The sequence below is a fragment of the Rhopalosiphum padi genome, chromosome 1, assembly GCF_020882245.1.
Source record: "Rhopalosiphum padi isolate XX-2018 chromosome 1, ASM2088224v1, whole genome shotgun sequence".
NCBI classification, from domain to species: domain Eukaryota; kingdom Metazoa; phylum Arthropoda; class Insecta; order Hemiptera; family Aphididae; genus Rhopalosiphum; species Rhopalosiphum padi.
The window spans coordinates 70,525,156-70,544,909 of NC_083597.1; the positions used below are offsets into that span (position 1 = coordinate 70,525,156).

Below are 19,754 nucleotides of genomic sequence, written 5' to 3' on the forward strand. Positions count from 1 at the left end.
CTAAATTAATATAATGGTGAGTACGACGGCGGACGAATATCCCTCAAACAAACACCGATGGGAAATATTTACAAAAGGCATTTTATATATATACATAATAATAATCGTCTCTTTTAATGGTAACGGTTTTGAAATTGTCGTCTATAAGCCGCGAGGTATTATATTTATGCAGGGCGATCCTCGCTATATTATGTCTATACACTCTTTATATACCTAATAGATCTACGACGACGGGCGATTATTTCTGAAAATATAATATAAACGATGTGTTTAATTTGATTTTTTCTTAACATTCATAATATAAAACGGGTTGATATAATATTACACAAAAAAGTAATATTTATATAATCGCAGTTACTAGATTTATCGCCCTTTAGGTAAGTATATAGTTATTCTTAATATCGATTGAAACGAGTCTAACGTTTTCAGAAATAATCGCTAGTACACCTATATACTTAGTACAAGCTTTAATATAAATTTGATCGCTCGCTATAAAAAAATAAACGACGTTTTATAATAAGATTTTAATTGATTTCATTAATAATAATACTATCATGTTGATAATTAAAAGTACCGAGATACAGATATATTTGTATAGACTAGGTATAGGATATGTGTTTATGTAAGAAGATAAATAGAAAAGGGGTCGAAATTAAGTAAGCTCGGTAAACAATTTTGATAACGAAGTTTCATTATTGTAATCATATGCCATAGGCACTTTGATATTGTTGGAACTAAACGATGTTTATACAGATACATATTATATAGGTTTGATTAATCGTGAGAAGGAGAGAGAGAAAAATGGTATCGTGAGTTTTTTAATTAGGATTATAATGGTTTAGATTATTATTATTTCAGCTTTTGAGAAGAGATTTTATTATATGGACATCCCTTAAAACATAGTTTAATGGTATTACTTATATATAATATTTAATTTACTACAATTATTGTTATTATGTACCGTTCTATGTTTAACAAAATATTATCAAACAAACTTTCCAATTAGGTCTTTGTATTAAAATGTGAATTTTGGCAAATCGTCTCCTTGTTTTTACTAGCACGTACTGCGTATTACATAAAATACTGATCATTGTCTATGTTTTTTTTGTTGCGTTCCTGCAGGACGTGGGTTGCCAGGAAGCCTGTTCATTCCACGACTGGCACGGTGGGTCACAACACAGCCCCGTGGTGGAGGCGCGAGGCGAACGGGCACTGACCATCGACTCGGGCACGCTGCGTTGGCCGCGGCCATCCGACTTGCTCTCGCCATCCGCGCAACGTCTCGTGTACGTGATAATGCGGCGCCGAGACCCGGGAACCAGGCGCTCGTGGTCCCAATTGGGTCAAACGCCCGGCTACAAGGCGCGTCTGCCCAAAACAACGGCACCGTGGACAGTCCGCGTGCTCGCAGTCTCAGCAGAGGGTTTGGTGACCATATTCAGCCCGGCGCCGGTCACCGCCACATCCGTCCTACGGGTTCCGGTTGAATCCGTTGCCGCTAGAGGTGCCGCAGCCGACGGCTCTCCGTCTCAGGAGCTCGCAGCCACTCAGCCACCTACTCTGTCGTCCCCGGTAGCTACTCCTGTTTTACACGACCTCCGCGACGCCGACATCATCATTAGGAGCCTCGGCCGCGACCAGATACTCGGCATCCGGTTACCGTTGGCCGCCAAGTCGGCGCCCCAAGAAGAGTCTCTCCGCCTCATGGTGAGTAGAATTCGTGGTAATCTTTCACTATCTATACATTTAAGTATTCGAATTTTACTCGCGTTCTTCGACTTATTGTTTTGGTTTGGAAATTTCGTTGCCGATTCAGTCAGCCGGTGTAAATTTGCCGAAACATTGATGGTTATAAGCAATATTTTGTTTTATTTTTCTCACTTGTTGACAATCCAGAATCTCCATAATATTCCGTATTCTGTATACTCCTCGGGTAACAAATCGAAAGAGAGAGAGAGAGAGATAAAGCTGTGTGTATATATGGAAATATTTACGATTTATCAAAAACCGTCTCTCTACATGAGTGAAAAATATTATGTGGTGCCAGTTGGGACTAAAAAAAGAAAATAAGCCAAAAATTACCCTTTGCCGTGACGGTCTGTGCTTTGCATAATTTAGTAGTATATATTATATAGAGCTCACCTAACGTCGCGAAAAGGACGTGGATTGATGAGAGTGAGATCCACGCGACGACGACGACGACGGTGTAATATTATATATAGTCCAGAATCTCCCTCTCGGATTGATGATGACTTACTCCGCGCGTGGTTGCGCGTCGTATATCATACAATATATACGCGATGATATACCTATATATTATGTACATATGTGTGCCATAAAGGAAAATATGAATATTTGTTACGCGGGGCACGTTGCGCCCCCGCCTGGCCCGGAGTGGGTTCGTACCCTGTCGTTTCGCTCTCGTTCGCACGCACGTACGCACGCGATAGACTGTATAGGATGAATAATAATAATAATAACAATAAAAGTAAAAACGAAAACTAAATAAACCCGTGGCCATTTGCGACGTGTCTATCGATCGATTTCCTGCGCGGATTCATTCGTTTGACATTTTTTTTCTTTGTCGAGTATACCTACGGGTTACAGTCCAAAATTTGGTCGTTATTTTCGTTATTATTTTCTACTCTATGCTCGTGACATAAAAACTTAACTACATACATGTATGTTTACCGTTGTAGGTATCTGTTTATATCTATACTTATATGTACACAAGTGTATTACATGAAAATATTTTTGTTATCTCATTGTGCATTCCGTTGTGATGATGATGATAATAATAATAATAATAATATAATAATAGATACGCATTTTAACGAACCAGAAAATTACGATTGTATAGTGTATGAGTGCGGAGGTGTTTTTTTTTCGTTTTGTTTAGCACGCAGCTCGTTATAACGACGAAACAATAATCAGTGTACCTACATAAAATCCGTCGTCGTACTTTTTTTTGTTCTCAAATCCTAAAGACAAAATCGTCTCCGCGGACTGCAATATAATAATGTCTTATAGTTCACAGAGTTCGGCGGCCTCGCCGAAAGCTATAAATTAAAGGCGTGACAGTAATAAACTATACTTAATATTAAAGTACAATGAACTACCTATAAAATTGAGGAATACCACCATGCATAAAAAAATCTTTAGCGATATGTACGAGACATGGTGATAACCAATATTAATCGATTATTAAATTGAATTGAATTATTAATCTAAATTAAATACATGAAATAATAATACAATCAGCCAGGGCAAGCCTAATTTATTGTTTATCATCGATTCCATTACGTAATTAATAATATTACGTTATATCCTATAATGTCACTTTACAGTACTTATCGGGCCTATAATAAGGTACATAATATTAAATAAAATTATTTTATTATTTTATACTCACAAAAAATAAATTATGGCATAACTAAAGTATTGTAAACTAAATAAAATATGATTTTATAAACATATAATTTTAAACTTAATACTTTGAATATGAAGAAACGAATATCATTAAGTGTAATAACAAATTTTCATATTTAAAGTAGGAGGAGGCTGCAATTCTCTGAGTCCAAATAAAAATCCCTCTATAGTCTGTCGGTCGATTGTTTTGTATGAATTTCAGAAAGCAGCGTATATTATAATTGATTTTATCACAAAATATTATGTATGCGACATCATTATATTACGAATGATCCGATTGAAAAAATAAAAATCTGGCGTTTGCATTGCTACGGTGGCTGGTAGGAAATCAAAGGATCGTCCTGGTCCCCGCGAATAAAAGCTGCGTCAATCTTTTTCACGTGGACCGGAAAATCGTTTGAAATACGATACGTTATGATAAAATTATTATTGTTCGAACACCTTGTCATCTTCGTCACCACCGCCTGCGAACGTATAATAATGATATAATACGTCATAATAATATACCGCGCTGAGCAACGGAGAATAAATTATATTATACGATAAAAAACGCGGGCGGACTGCGTGTCGACTTTGCGGCCCGCGGGACAATAAAAACAGTAAATTGAGCTGTAAATTTTTATAATAATAACGATAATAAAAACTCCCAGTAAACAACGACCGTAAAGTATCGCGCGTAACGACTTTGTTACGTCGGCACCTGTAATAATATATATATTATTATTGTATTATTATTATTAAGATTATATTGTTTTTCCATCTCTGCCATCGCAATGATTCCAAGCAAGCATAATACAGCCAGCAATAATAATATTATGTTCTCTTGAATTCATTCGATCTATGCCGGCGAGATACGCACACACACACATATGTATAAAGTACTGTCGTGATTTCGTTATGATATTATGGTAATATAATATAATATTATTATTATTATTGTTGTTGTTATTATTTTAGTAGTTGTTTACTCTCTCGTCGTTGTCGGCTGTTGCGGCAAAATGAATAGGCTCTTCCGCGTATAATATACACCCATAGTTGCGCGTGAGAAATTCGACACCTGCGATACGCGCCAGCGTCAACGCTGCCGTTCCCCACGGCCGACCGATAATAATATTAATAATTGGCTCGGTCTCTCGCCCGGTTCACGTGAGTGCGCCTCCCCCGTCGCCGCGTATACATATATGCATTAGATACTATAATGCTATACACGCGCGTATAATATTATAATAATAATGGTAATATTAATATTGAGCGCGCGCGAGTATATTAATCTAATTAAAGCACACACGTCCCGTAAACGTGTGCGCAACATAATACGCGTTCTAAATAATTGTAATCATCGTGCGAGCGCGTCACGCCGAGGCTGGGTCGAGTTCCCTACATACCTATCGGAATAATAATATAATTATCGCATATGACCGAAAAAAGTGATTGTTTTATGGATTTTCGTCAAATTAAAAAATTCGATTAAATTTTCGTTTCAGGCGCTAATTATAGTCGTCGGTTCGCTGTCGCCCGATTCATTTATATATTTATGTTATACACGTAATTATGTATAAAATGCAGGTATACTTATTTGTATACTTTTATTTTCAATATACTTAGTTTTTATTTTGCACCGATATTATAGTGTCTATTAGATTATTTTTATCGGTATCCGCGTTGACGAAGAGAATCGATGACAACAATAATTTTTCGGGATTTCTAAGTACTTACCGCCTTTTCAGATAGTCATTACAAAGTTTGACGTCTGATACAATACTTATTAAAAGTATTCATTTTTAACAAAAATAATACACGTATAATATTATTAATTAATAACATATTATTAAAATGTAATGTATATTTTCTTTTACTATTGTTATTAATGTTATTATAGCTATAGGACATAAATAGCTGTAAAGTTAATACTGGAATAGTGTTGAATGGTGATGAGAATAAGTTAGTGAAATGACCACTTGGAATCTAAAATTGGTTATTAGAGATTATACTTATACGAGTATTATACTCTCATACTTTACTATCGAAACTCGAAAGAATAATAGATTTAAATTTTGGAGCAAATTACAAACGCATTTTAAAAATACTTGTGTATAAATTTGTTGTATATTATATATTATCATCTGGGTTGATTTAGTTAGACCACGTACCTACGTTAAATCGCATATTATACACTCATGTTTTTTCTCAACATTTTTGGCCGATTTTTTTTATTGTACTTGAATCGTAAAAAAATAATATACAAAAACACGTGTGGTGGCATAGACGACCTTCGATCCGATATGAGTGCTCTCCGACGATCCTCCGCGGCGATTTCGACGGGCGCCACTTCGATCGGCCGCCAAATAATGTGTGTCTTATCTGATCGGACGAGGGTGAGAGAAAAATAAAACGCGTCAACGGGCCGGTTATTGATTACGATTATATATAATAAATATATATATATATATAATATAGATACTATCGCATAATATCTTCGGCCGACACGCACCCACGCACGCCACCCCCGCCCACGCACACCACCCTCACCCGTGTCCAAACATTTTTCTATCCCATTAAAATATGTCTCGGGCGATCGAAAAACATTTTACGATAATTCATTAAATCCCTCCTATCGTATATATATATATATATATATATATATATTATATACACTCGTATAAAAGTGTTGTGCGTCTGCCTGTATACGACGAAGATAATATTCTGAAAAAATCATTTACAATACTGTAAAAGAACGATGAATAGAATATATTATCACTCTCCCTTGTAAAATGTAAATAACAATAAATATTTGGAAGAAATAACGATTCTTCGGTGTTTCATATGCTGCGTGCGTGTTAAACGAAGCGGAGCCGAGAAAAATATGTGAATTTCAATTTCAATAAGAAATAAGACATCCATTAAAATTCCATCGAGTTTTGAGTAAACGTTTATCGCTCTGTATCCGAATCGCGTCTGTCGTCGTCGAAATAATTGCTGGAATCGTTTTTCGCGTTATTTTTATGTTTGTGTCATCCATAATATGAAACCTGCTAATCGTTATTTCGATTTTGTTTCCTTTCGAGAGCACTTGCACACAATAATTACCTAATCATTATTTACAAAAGACGAAAAAATCTTTAAAAAAAATGGATACGTCATTCGTATAAAAAAAGCTTCTTATTTCAACGACGATGACAGAGATAGTGCGTCTATTGTTTCATGTGATTCAAAAGGGGTGAGACCAACGATTATATTACGCGTCCAGCACTCACCGACGCCTTATTTTTATTTTGTTATTTCGACGTTGGCTTTACTGGTTGCGTGCACCATAATGTAACTTGATTTTTCGCAGCTTTTATAAATTCAACAAGTATGTACATAATTTTAACGAGGTTTTCTTACACACACTGAGCGTTGTTTATGTTTCGATATAATAATAACAACGAGATTTTGTTGACGTGGCATTTGAAATCCAAAAATCTTTTTGCTCAGAATTAGTTATAACATGCAAGTTATTTTTATTTTTTTATTATACATTTATATGTTATATAGTGTATACGTGTGAGAAAACACGCGCACAAAAACCGCCATTGATTTCGTTTACCGACAGTACCACCTCAACCATCCTTCACTACTTTAACCACCGTTCACCCGCGTCGCTATACGAGTTCGAAACTACCCAGGACGTTTCGACAGTACAATGCAGTCGATGTTTTATTCATATCCTATCAACTTTCCCGAGTATTATTATTATTTATTATTATTATTATTATTATTATTATTACCTTCATAAAAAATGCTGTAGGTGATCTGGATTTTGGCAATTTGAACCGTTTGGGAATACATTTTCTAGGACGCGGTGTCAGAGGTCCTCTGACTTTTACGTTTCGGGGTAAGGGTCTTTGGAGATAATATAACTCCCAGTGGTGTTGGCGCGGGAAGAGGTTTTACCGATGTTATTTTTGTGATTCAATAACATTTAACGACTTTTCGTTTTACGAGTCTAAAAACTATATATAATAAAATCACCACTATAAACTGCGTGAACGTGTGTACTGTGTATATTCTATATGTAATATTATGGAGGCGATGTATGTTACCTTGTCGAAATCATTTTGAATCCATCTAGAGGTTTTCAATAATTACCAACTAGAAATAAGTTGTAGCGAACAGTTGGTTTACACGATGCACATTTAATGTGCAGTATTATTCACCGATTGAACGCAAGGGTTAATTGACTTGGGACAAAAAAAAAACTCAGGATTAATGATAATGTTTTCAATCAGGATTTTGTGTACCGCGCAGACCCTTTTAATCGAAACGAATAATTCCTTGTGTGTAACATTAAAGCACCATCATATATATATATAAATATATATATAACGTTATTATTTGTACCGCCCACTTATTCCACATCTTATACTTACATTTACGAAAATCTCAAATTGTTTATAATATAATGCTTCATCGACTTAACTATTATACTTTAGTTGTATATAATATTTAAATATGTATTATTCCATTTTTTTTTTGAGTCTATAGTAGTAACTTATTATTTCTATTATTGGTTTCATTATCTAATCTTATATTGTTTACATCACGTATAGGCTTAGTGCATACAGATACATTTTTCTAGAGGTGGCACAAGCTTCAATATTTATACCATTATAGTTTTTTTTTTATTTAATTTTGAATAGATATTTATTATTTATAATTTATATTTCACTCACGTCCGATTATAAAAAGTCAAATGCCCTACCGCTAAATTAATTATTTAAGAAACGTTCCTCTCACCTAGATGAAGGTTCAGCAATGAAAACTCGTCAATCCTTCTCCAATTTAAGTTTTTAATTTTGTAATATAATTAATGTTATTTATGTATATTTATACCATATCCCTGTATATATTGGGAGCCACATAAGTTATTATTATTAGATAAATAAGTTTATTTCGTTTTATAGGGCGATGACAATCCATCGGACTCGTCGGAAGTGTGGAACTTGCGGGAAGTGTCGATGATCCATCAGAAGGTGTTGGTGATCGCCGAGGTGGCGTGGGACGCCCGCCAAGTCCATCGTCCTGCCTACTTAGTCACGTGGGAAATCGACGGCGGTGGCCTGAAGGGAAACTTGTTCACAGACACCACGTGCGTCACGCTGTCCCTGTGGCCGGATACCGCATATCTCATACAGGTCAGTAAATCATAGAGCACAATCATACGTTAATTGCGATCACCTTGCAAGAATAATGACAATAATATATATTATATATAGTATCGACTATGAGGCAAGAAGCTAATCTGTATGCTTGAGTACCGGCTGTCATGTCGTTATGTCCGTTCTCTTTACATCATATATACTAAATGTATACAATTAACAATATATATATATATAAGTCTGTTTTACTTTACAATGTATATATACAAAGAACATAAGGCGTAATAGGGTGTTGGGCTGCTATGAAAAACTAGACAACGGTCATAATATAACATACAAAGGCATTTTTTGTTTCAAAACTTTAAAATTTAAATACTTACCTCCGCTTATCGTAATCGTTTTTACAGCTTTCTGTGTATATAATGTAAATATATTATTTTAAAACGTATTTTATATTAGCATTGCAAATATAAACGAAATTGTCTTTCTACACATTAAAATAGTTAAGCGTATAATAGGAATCCCAAACTGAATATATTCACGCGAATCGTAGTGCGTAGTGTATAATTTATATATATATAACTATAAAAATGAGCAGGATTCTTGAAAGTGAATTTAAAATTACGTTTGAATTCGGTTTAAATTAACCGAGTCCCTGAACGGTGGCCGAATACCAAAATGAGTTTACTGCAGCAGAGTTCACATTTCGAAAATGTAGTGTCTCACAACCACTGAACACAGTCAAAACTCTACAATGACGTTTCTTATTTCTAAAACATATTATAATATAGTTCAAGTCTTAGTGTAACATTTTCAGCGTTTTATGTCTTTCTGCTTGGTTTTCAAAATTATAACATAAATATACTTACACACTATAATTTCTAACGCTGATTTCGTGAACTTAGACCAGTGTATTGTGTTATACAATTTAAACGAACGATCATTAACACTCAACGCACACACTGTTTTCGTGTATGGCGGAGGGATGAGGAAGCGGTGACTACATTGACGTTATTTTACATGCATACACACACAATGCATGTCCCGTAAAAGCCGGAAGTGGAGGTTTACCAGATGCCTCGTGGTGCAGTGGGTATTTAGGGGTTATGAATAGACTACCCCCCCACCGATTCTACCATACTGAAAATGCACGTCATTATCGCTATTTAACGACTATACATGACTATGATGACAGCGAAGAGGTCGCACTACATTACGGTCCGCGTTCGTTCCGGAGGCTATTGTCTGCGACGGCGACCAGATAAAAAGATATTTGCCGGAAAGAGTTAATCGATGGTAGCGTTGACGGAGGCCACGTGACCGAATGAAACAGGATATCGGCAACCGGGCACCCCGGTCACGAACGGTTCACCACTCAAAAGCCATACTAATAATAATAAATCGTCCGAAAGTTCCGCTTCTTATGATAGCGCGTATATTATACAAGTGGATACCTATGAATGTATTTATAATATAATATCAACCTTATATAATGCGTCGACGGAGAAGAAAATGAAGACTAAGGAGGAGATGAGAAAAAAAATCACACAAACATAGCTGAGAGAACAATTTATTTACGTCTGATGTATATATATAAATTCTTTCTGGTGGTGGCTGATAAGAATGAAAACCGTATATTACATTCTATATACTTACTGTATAATAATAATAATAATAATAATAATAATAATATGTTATAGGATACATTATATGTGCAGTACGTATATTGCTGCGTATACGAAACATTGTATTATATTATGACCCGCATATAAAAAGCAATTGCCAGTGATAACGCGCCCAAACACTATATTATTATTATTGTGAACCGTCGCGTATACGTATATATGTATAATATGTCTACGTTAAAACGCGTATGTAGTAGTGCAGCCTCGGGTTCGCAAATTCAACTTTAAATCCTATTATTATTATACGTATATAGGACATCGCGTTTCGATTTGTGACCGAAAAAAAATACCACTTAACGGTTTCCGGCGGCGCGTTCCGACCGATTTTCAACCGGGCTGCTGCAGGACATGACGATTTCCACTCAACGCCAACGGGATAATATTGAATTATTACAGCGCCGTCATAACATTGTTGTGTGTGTATATGCGTATTATACTTAGTAGAACATCAACGGTACCTATAATCATAATACATATTTATAATAGAATAATACTGAATGTGTTATATTATTGAAAAAAAAAATATAGCGTACGCGCACTGCGCTTTTTTATGCCTTACTATATTATAATATTATAATATATTAAATGGATGTATAGGTACGTCGCGTAAACTTGATTTACTCTTCAAAGTCAAAGGACTCAGGCGAAATGTGTGTTATCGATTTGCGTGTTATGTGGTTGAATGCTGTTTGATCTCATATTCTCATCAAAAAAATGGTGTCTATAGACCACAAAGTTTACTCTTTAACCTCATTAAAAGATTTTGCATTTTATACTAAGATTTAGCAAATAGTTTGTAAGTCCTTCAACGACTCAATGTTGATCCAAAAACTGTAAGGCATTGTGAACAGTTTTTAATATTTTTCCCTATGAATATTGAAGAACTGGGTATAAATTAAATTAGCATGGACGAATTGACTTGAGAATTCTAGGAATGGATTTGCAAACTTGTTGGCTGTAGAAAATATTTTGAGACCGGTTTAAATATAATGGTATAACATAGAAATACTGAGTGATATCTTCGATATTTTCTAAAATATGCATTTGAAAATTAAAAATAATAAACCTGGACATATTATTTGCATAGTATTAACTCTATTTGCTTTTTCCATGGAAATAACTTTAGAAACCTATAACGAAGGTCTAACTTTATGAATGTAAAAAATTTGTTCTCAGACATTTGGTAATCCGTAATAAATATGTTTATGCAATGCGTATATCATATTATAATTTTTTAAATTAGATTAAGTCAAACTTGAAACTATATCAATAAGTAATAGGTAATATTATATATAACCAGTACCAAATTTCGTCCTCTATATGTACCTACTTATATGTATTTAAGCATTATTAATTTATTATACTTTATATGTAATCATATAATCGACTGTATATATATATCCGTGATCCACAGTTATAATAATATTATTGAAGTCGTTTGTGGTGATTGTATAAAAAGAGCGATTTGTCATTTTCAAAGACAACAAGACGACGAAACGAAACAAAAGGTGATAATGACGCATCAGATAATATGAAGATCTGGAGATAACATTGTCATGACGTGTATAATTATTACGAGTGTCTCGTCGAAACATTACATTAATTATATACACGTATAATAAGTACATAATAATATTATTATTGTTATATTAAACAGCTACGTTATTAATTGTCGGCAACAAAATGCATTTTAATGCGAATCCCCGCCTTCGTGGGCATATATAATATTACATTTCAAAAGACGGATGACCCACCGGCGCGAGATGTATTTTTTTGATAACTTCAAACGCGAAGCTTCTTCACTCAAGTCGTCAAAGCAATATAGTGGTTAATAATAATAATTAAAGTTTTTATTTTAATACGAACGTTTCCTCGGCACATTAACCATACTATATATTTACGCATATAATAATACACAGGAACGCGTATAACATGTATGCTATATGTATTGTACGCTACTATTACTCCTCCTCTACTTCGACGTGTGATATTCCAAAAACATGTTTTCTGGTTTTAGTTCTCGTCACGCACGTAAACCTATACTCACAACTGTAGTATACATGCGTGTGTATTGTACATATACGGTTGTCTTAAAAATGTTTTTATAATAATATATTATATCCGCGGCAGGTACCTCGGCACTTTTGACGATCTGCTCTTTTTCTTCCGTTTCCGATTGAAATCCACTGACGTCCGAGACCGACAGCGCATGCAGGCTGCAATAGATCATGTCGGCGAGTGCGGTTACAATAATTAAACACTATTATTAAATTGTAGATCTCCAAGTGCGGTAAATCAATCGGTTAATAATGGGTTGGCCGATTGACAGGAAATCATCGATCGCACGACGAATACAACGTGTGCGCGCTCCGTAGGTGGTATAGACCTACGTCTGTATAATCTACTGTCGATTATATAGACTATAGACCGATATGGACAAATCATTGGAAAAATGGATTTATAAAAAAAAATCACTCATACAACGAGTGAATAATGTATATAATATAGTATTATATGATGTCATATATACTGCCAGGATGTTGACGGGTATAATTATACATGATGTATCGTCGCAAATATTAAACTATATATTTTATATAACTATAATATAGTTTTTTTAATAAATAAGCGTGTTTATTTGTGTATTTTTCAGAAATTGTTAAATTTAATAGTTATAATATAGAATTTTTCAAATATCCAAGTCTAAAATAGCTAGACAAAAAATATGTATCTAATAGTATAATAAAACTGTGTATATTATATATTTTATGCATACTGCATAGAAATTTAAACTATTCGGATTATACCTAATATATAATTTTTAAAGATGTTTGTACAAATTTTATTGATTTTTTGATTATTTTTAATTATTAATTATTATGAAACAAATTAGATATCATTAAAATATTAAATTTTCCGGTTGATTGTTCAATTATCTTAAGCTCAAAATAACTTAATAGCCAGTAACAATAAAAAATTTAATCAAGTTATGAGCGAAATTTAAACTGTTTTTTTTCTAATATTTATAAAATATACAAATCTTTTATGTATTATTCAACTTGAAACAGAAATATGTCACTTATGTATTTATTTTTGCTCAAATATGCATAAAAAATAAAAAAAAACATAATAATAGAATCTACATAGTTATACGTAACGTCAACACATTTAATCAGAATATAATTCTGAAGTGAGTGTAAAAATACTCAGATACATAAATAAATTTTCTTATAATAATAATAATAATAATAATAATATAGAGGATTTGTGGATTGTACACGAAAATCAATTCTGCAGTGAAATCCTTCGGATATATTATACGCATGAGGGCCTCAGTGGCGTGCTCAACTTTTTTAAAAGAGGATATACATTATTGAATATTTTTCAGATCACGTAATATAACAACAAAAATATATGTTTTGCATTTACCTGTCGATGCTAGTTATTAATTATAACTATATATATCATTAATCGTGTTAAAATGTGTTAGCTGAATTTGTATATAATGTATGTATTTATTTATTAGTAACACCTTAATCTATCAATATTATTGGTATCTATTTCAAGTTTAAATTATATGAAAAATTGAAAATTACACAGGAAAAATGAATTGAAAACGTGAATTTTTATTTTAACAATGAATGATGAAAAATCAATAGATAAAAATAATCCAAAGAATGGGTAGATATGACACCCTCATCCCCTTCTTATGAGCTCACCACTATATATCATGCCCATAATTACTAATCTACCCTCGCGAGCTGTGGTCATATACCGATTGGCGTTCAATATCTCTATGATAAATGTTGTGTTTTAATACATTATAGTATTATACATTTAGATTTGTAATTCATTCACGCAGCTCTATAAGTAATAGGTTTCGTACGATCAATCGTTTATCGCCACCGATAACGAAGACCGTCCGCGGATGAGGGAGACACTACGGACGACACGCGAAAACACGATCCCCCTCACGTCTATGTCTTCTCGAAAATATATTATATGTATATTATTTTCGTTCCATTACTTTCTGACCATTCCACGGCCATATCTGATCATATAAATACGCTATGTAGACATGTATACACATATATATATATATACAATGTGTGCGTGCACAGTAACCTACTCGCGGGTCTATTTATATTATTATAATATACGAAATAATGCGTTTCTATTTAAGCCTAGGGGTCTGGCGGACAAAGACATTATGCGCGGAGAGAAAAAATAAACCTCAGTGCATTGTAATGCCATTACATTATTGTCATGCTATTTCGTTCTGATTCGCTTTGTTCGTGTCTGAACCGCATTATTCATGTGACTAGATAAGTTCGCGTTTTTAGCCGATTCCTGTCAACCCCCGCAAATGACGTTCTCTGTCACGCGCTCCTATGATATTACGTACTGAGAAACGAGGGATAAATTAATAAATTATTCATTTCGAGCAGCTGTTTATCATTTGAGCATTCCGGTGACGTTTATATTCTACTCGCCGTGCCTTACGGGGGCGAGTGACCGAGCGCGTTATATACCTAGATACCACTCGCGGTAACCGTCCGTTCGTTCACATTTATATTATTATATTGTACACCGCGTACATACTTTTATGCTATTTATGCGAAAGAGACGACACGCATACACCCCCGCCACGTATAACAATAATATTATATTATTTAACTGAACGCAATTTACGTCACGGTGTCCGTGACAAATAGCTGACGGCTCAAACTTTATCGCGGTAAAACGATCGGCATGACTTATCTGTCTGCACACTAACCGAGTGGCATGTCTAATACAGATAATTGGAATATATAAATACGTAATAATATATTATATTTATACTAAACTATTTTGTTCACAGTGTGTATAAATTAGTATTAATAATGTATTATTGACGGGAGTCTATCGATTTAAAACGACCATAATTTTATATTAATTGGATAACGTTCGCAAATCACAATTTGTATATTTTAGTAATAATATAATATATTTTTCTGAGCGTCGCGCATCGTCGACCAAAGGCGATGATGAAAAACTAAAAGATTTTATTTATTGTGTGCAATATATTTTTTTTTTTTTTTTGTAAAATAAAAACCAAAATATTTAATGTTCATAATATTTAAAAAAAATTCTGTTTCGTAAAATATACCTGCCAATGTTTATGTTTATTCTCGTTGAATTTATTCGCATATGCTTCCTAAGTTCAATTTAACTATGTATGGCATTTTAAAATATAATTACCCGTCCGTAACCAGTTTTTATTGAAAATTGGCCAATATGAATCGAGAATTCGAGAAACAAAAAGTTTCTTTTCTGATGCCATTATAATTAAATAATACACTATTTATATATATTATATTATCCAGTATTTAAGTACATACATAGTATAATAATTATTTTAGGAATATTCTGAATAGTATAGTGTCGATGACATTTCTGACTTATTGTTGACCATCATCAACCGACATTATATTATACTGATATAAATTGTCTATATAGAATTACACGTTATGTAACTTTATTTTGTTGTTTTTGTTGTAGTTCAAGGAGGACACTTGAAAATAATAATAATTATTATTATTTATTATAATCGGTGTTGAAACTCATATTATTGTTGCGTTTAACAAAAGTTTTCCGGAGTTTTTTTCTTTCTAACCCCAAGTTATAAAATACGTTTTGTTCGAATGAAATTTATTTTTCGCTGCAACGAATTGCACTTGACAAATGTAGGTCACAATGTAGACTATTGTGTTTGGACAGAGCCGCACAAAAATTTTGAGGAGCACCTGAACTGAACGTTGCACGCTACTTGAAAAACGTCATTTATCATGTTTATCGCAAAATTGTTTTTTCGTTTCTCCGGTTTATTAAAAGATATATAAATATATATATATATATATATTATATACCTAGTTACTAGAGTTTTTCGTGCAGCGCGCTCGTTTATACAAGCTGTTAGATAATAAATGATTTACCTTATAAGAAAGAGAAAAAATACCAGCTAGGCGAGGTATTTGTCCGAACATTGTAAAAATAATATTGGTACGATAAAGAAAAAAAAAAGTCAAAAACAATAACTCGATGAACAGGGTGAAATTAGTGTCATTTAATAAACGTCTGCACTTTGTAAAACGACTTCGACTTCGGCGAACTCGATACGTCACTCGGACATTAATCTAATCAACACCAATAACACTGTCCAAAACTCTGTAAAATCCGTCCAAAGAAAAATGAACCACTCCGGATAATAGTAACCTAACCTAAAGATACCTATGTATAAAATCAACGCAGTAGGTATACCTAATCGTTAAATTCATACTTGTTTTAATAATTTAGTGAAGTGATAGATCATCATAGTATACAATATGCGTACCTAGTTACAAATAGCTAATTAGCAATTTACCTCACACTCCCTCCAGTAATATATATCGAAATATAAAAAAAATGTTCATCCTAGAAATATTATAGATTTCTTCAAAGAGGGTTTGAAACTGGTCATATTTTCAAAGAATCGTTGATAATTTTCTAGATTATTATAAAAGCCAATATTTGAATATTTAACTTTGAATTTTTTTTAAAACAAGAAATAAACATAGAATTATAGTATTTTTTAATAAGTTTTTTATAATGTAATGATAATACTAAATATTATTGGCTTCTTTATGTTATATATATTGCGGACAAATATGACAAATCAACATTATATTCAACGAGTAGTATTTTTGGGGGGAGTGAGTTTAAAACCCTGAAAGCCCCCACCCTTTTCTGTTTGCACCAATGATAATAATAAGTTCTTATTATACAGGTAAATGTATATAATAGTACATATATAACACCCGTGTCCCGTGAGATTAGGTAATCATATTTTACTCATATAATTAATAATAATTCTATAATATTATGTTGCATTATCATTATTTTGCTGACACGCGCACCTACCGCAGTGGTGACGTCCAAGATGTATAGTCGTATTATCGCGGTATTTATAGAATTTTAATTTCGTGGTCGACTAGCAGCTATAACAGTGGCGGCGGCGGGGCTGACAGAGACAATTTAATTACATTGTCACGGAGACGTACGGCGTGCGTGCTCGAGTGTACGTACGGATTTGTGTGTTTTCGGGTATGGCCAAACTCGCACACGTACACTACACATACTACACATTATAAGGTCACCGAGGCCCGAAACATAAGATCGGACCGACAACGAAGGACCCCGCGAGTGGCGGACGAGTGGCGGTAAGATACAAACCGTTGATACCGCGGGGTTGGGTGGGGTTATTGGTGATGGCGGGTTGATGAGGAGGAAGGTGGTGGAAATGCAATTTAACTTTAATGAACCACCGCGACGGCTTAAGGGACTCGCTGATGGCTCGGAATCTAATTTAAATGTACGGCGCGCTGCGCAGATACAGTCCGTTGCCCGTCTACACGATGCACATTATACTCGTGTATGTGTGTGTGTGTGTGTGTGTGTGTGTATTATATATAAATATATACATATAAGTATATATATATATATATATATATATATATATATATTGTATATATATTATTATAGAGTATATACTGCACGCGCACTCTTTGACATTAATTTACTTTATTCCGTTACGTTAATTAGTAGCTCTTATTTCGCTAAACGTAAAAGATGTCGCGCTAAATATTCTTACCGTATATATATATATACATATTATTATTTAGTAATAAAGCGCGTATGAATATAGTATTTATGTAATATAATATTAGGCTGGTATATTGCATTTTACCGACGAGTACCGTGAGTGTATCGTGTGAGAGAAGATACGGTTACAGAGTGATACCGATTATGCTTACCTATATATCACCGATGGCTTCCGAGCGTATATATATTGTAACAATACCTACTGTTTAAGCTTTTTCGAAAATTAATCACATTCACACTATACTTACGGCAGGAAAAAATAAAAAGGAATAAAGAAAACCGACACTGCACCGTTTCCATTTTCCCTATTAATTTTGTTTCGCAAGCGAAAAGCACTTAAAGCAAGTCTAAATCTTCCGCCAGACGCCCAAAATAAATAAAAGTATTCGCGCGATAAGAAAAGGTTTTACTTTATGTTTGTTTAATGAAGCGGCGTTGCTCTTTACGCCATTATTATTATTATTATTATTATTATTACTATTATCGGACGGGTTTCGCTCTCCTTTAAACTGCTCCAATTCAATAATAATAATAATAATATAATAGACCTACGTACGCGTCGTAAACGTCGTGTAATGACTAGTCACTAGTATCAATTATGATACGTTGGTGTCGTAGTGAAAATTGACATCGGAAAAATCGTCGTTATTTAAGATTTTTCGCGTTTACATCGTCCGATCAAAACGGCGACGATGTTCAGAGTGTGGTATGCCTCGATTCCATGTTTTTCAATACCGTAGGGACTCGGTCGCGGAATGCGAATTCCCAGGCGATGACAGGTCATACAAATAAGAGTATATAGGACATTATTTTTACTCCACCCTGACGGCAAATACGTTTTTCTGAAGTCAATAAATCCGGACCACGAACCACCGCGAGACGTCGGCATGAGACATATATTATACGTACCTACACGCGCGCACACACACTTATGTATAAATAAATATATATATAGTATGATGTGTTTTAAAAATAAATAAATAAAATAAATAGACGTCTCGGCGTTGACGTTAGCCGATGTTTGTACCGACGACGTTTTATATTATGTATTACTGCAGTGGTCGTGCGAGTTTTCCGATGCGGTATAATATATACCAACTCACATATTAAGTTTATACATTTATCACAAATCCGCGTGTTTTTTTACTAGAAATATTATAATATAGTTGTATAATTTATTAACCAGTCGATCACTAAATAGTATATTCATTACTTGTTGTGCACTAACCTTACGGAATGATAATATCGATTCTCTTTTATATAGTAGTACAAATGTACAATATTATATTACGCCTTTGTATATGAATGCAATTAAAGGTTATATAGGCTCTTTGTATGATCATAACCATAACATTTTCAAATATTATATTATGGTTTGCGCGAGTGCGTATATGACAAGAGGAAAAGGTTTTCTGGGTCTGCCGAGGAAATCATACGAGTGGAACGGCCGCCGCGTGGGAACGACATAATATCGTATACGGTCGGCCGCGGCGGCGTCTTTTCGTTTTTCGGATGTCTAAGGGGTCGCACTCATCGAACATTCTTACACGTCGCTGCGCCCACATATTTAGTTTTCCGATATGCCTAAAATGACGATGACGGTTTTCCGATATGCGTATAGATCGGTATGCATATGCGGTCGATCGTCGTGTTATTATAATTGTCGTCGTTGGGGAACAAAACGGAAGTCAGTCGCCGGATAATCGTCGGTGTGTAAAGAAAACGAGATGTTCTGTGCGCACGTACTGTACCGGACGTTCAAAGAGGAATGCAGTCAGTATATATAAATATATATATATATATATATATTTATATTCATATA

At 34.0% G+C, this 19,754-nt stretch overlaps 1 protein-coding gene across 1 annotated transcript in view; it reads left to right on the forward strand.

Moving 5' to 3' along the window:
• Positions 1 to 19,754, forward strand: part of LOC132929638 (uncharacterized) — a 119,988-nt gene that overhangs the window by 88,232 nt on the left and 12,002 nt on the right. Inside the window, exons 4-5 of the mRNA XM_060995131.1 lie at positions 1,123 to 1,707; positions 8,373 to 8,603. Coding sequence (XP_060851114.1) covers positions 1,123 to 1,707; positions 8,373 to 8,603 — 816 coding nt within the window. The remainder of the gene's footprint in view (positions 1 to 1,122; positions 1,708 to 8,372; positions 8,604 to 19,754) is intronic.